The sequence below is a fragment of the Nematolebias whitei genome, chromosome 22 (assembly GCF_014905685.2).
Source record: "Nematolebias whitei isolate Nwh7 chromosome 22, NemWhi1, whole genome shotgun sequence".
Classification (NCBI taxonomy): domain Eukaryota; kingdom Metazoa; phylum Chordata; class Actinopteri; order Cyprinodontiformes; family Rivulidae; genus Nematolebias; species Nematolebias whitei.
In genome coordinates this window covers 24242088-24243226 of record NC_056519.1, presented here as the reverse complement: position 1 = coordinate 24243226, position 1139 = coordinate 24242088, and the positions used below count along the sequence as shown (strand labels likewise).

Genomic DNA, 1139 nt, shown 5'->3' with positions numbered 1-1139 from the left:
GTTGTTTTTAGTATTTTACCGCTTTTCATAATGTAGTTTGTTTTTATTTTGTTTTACATCACTACTTTTATTTACTTTTTATTTTAAATGCATCTCATGGCTCTTTATTGTTTTTGTGTATGTCATCTGTATCTTATTTTAAACAGGTCTCTTGTAAATGAGTCCCCTTGACTGAATTAGATTAACCTGTATAAATAAAGGTTGAGTGAATGTACTTTACTGAAAAAGTTCAGAGGACAAAGAGTCAACGAAGCAAAAGTGTCAAAAACTAAACTCTGTTTGTTTTTTAGAACGACTCATGATGCCAAACTGGGGAGGAGGCAACAAGTGTGCAGCGTGCCGCGGGACGGTTTATCACGCCGAGGAGGTGCAGTGTGACGGAAAGAGTTTCCACAAATGTTGTTTTCTCTGCAGTAAGTACAGCCAGGGGCACATGTCAAAGGGCCTGACGGGGGCCACTGATGGTCTTGAGGTTGCCAACCAAATCTAAAAGCTGTAATCATTTGAGAAGTTTTAATGTGCTTTAAAATTTTTTAAGTTTTAATGTGTGCTTATGTGGAAAATTACAGTATAGAAGCTCAGGAATCACTTTAAATCTTATGTTACAATTCATTTTCTTGTGTTCAGCTTATTCAGGAAAACTAACTTTTTTAAATCTAAAATTGAAAATATGAATATATATTTACTATTTGAAAAATATTTTTATGTTTGATGTTCTAGTAAATTCAGTTATGGGAAATTAAAAATGGACACAAAGCAAAACCTCATTCTTCAGGAGTATTATTCTGTGCATCCAGGGTGGGCAGGCTGCTCATTTTATATAGGAGCTATTGCCACCCCTGGACCCCCTTTGGAGGTGCCTCTGAATACAAACATTTATGTTCTCTAAAGATCTGAAAATGTTTTAAATCACTGGTTAGGATCTCACCTGGGTCAAAGTATACAGATATTTTGTGCACAATTGAATGTGCTGTTGTTAAAATAAATGCAAAGCAATTATGTTTTGTTTCATTTAGAAACGTTTTGGAGCTTTGTACTTTTCATTAAATGTATCATTTGACTGTTTTTACTGTCTTCAAAAGGTAAATGGTTTATATATATATATATATATATATATATATATGTATATATATATATAT

The 1139-nt window shown here is 33.0% G+C and overlaps 1 protein-coding gene across 1 annotated transcript in view; it reads left to right on the top strand.

Annotated features, from left to right (window-relative positions):
• The window catches only part of LOC119428279 (cysteine and glycine-rich protein 2), a gene marked incomplete at its 3' end in the record, with an annotated part of 103718 nt that overhangs the window by 99371 nt on the left and 3208 nt on the right, over positions 1 to 1139 (top strand). Inside the window, 1 exon segment of the mRNA XM_037695943.1 lies at positions 291 to 413. Within this exon segment, the coding sequence (XP_037551871.1) occupies positions 299 to 413 (115 nt within the window).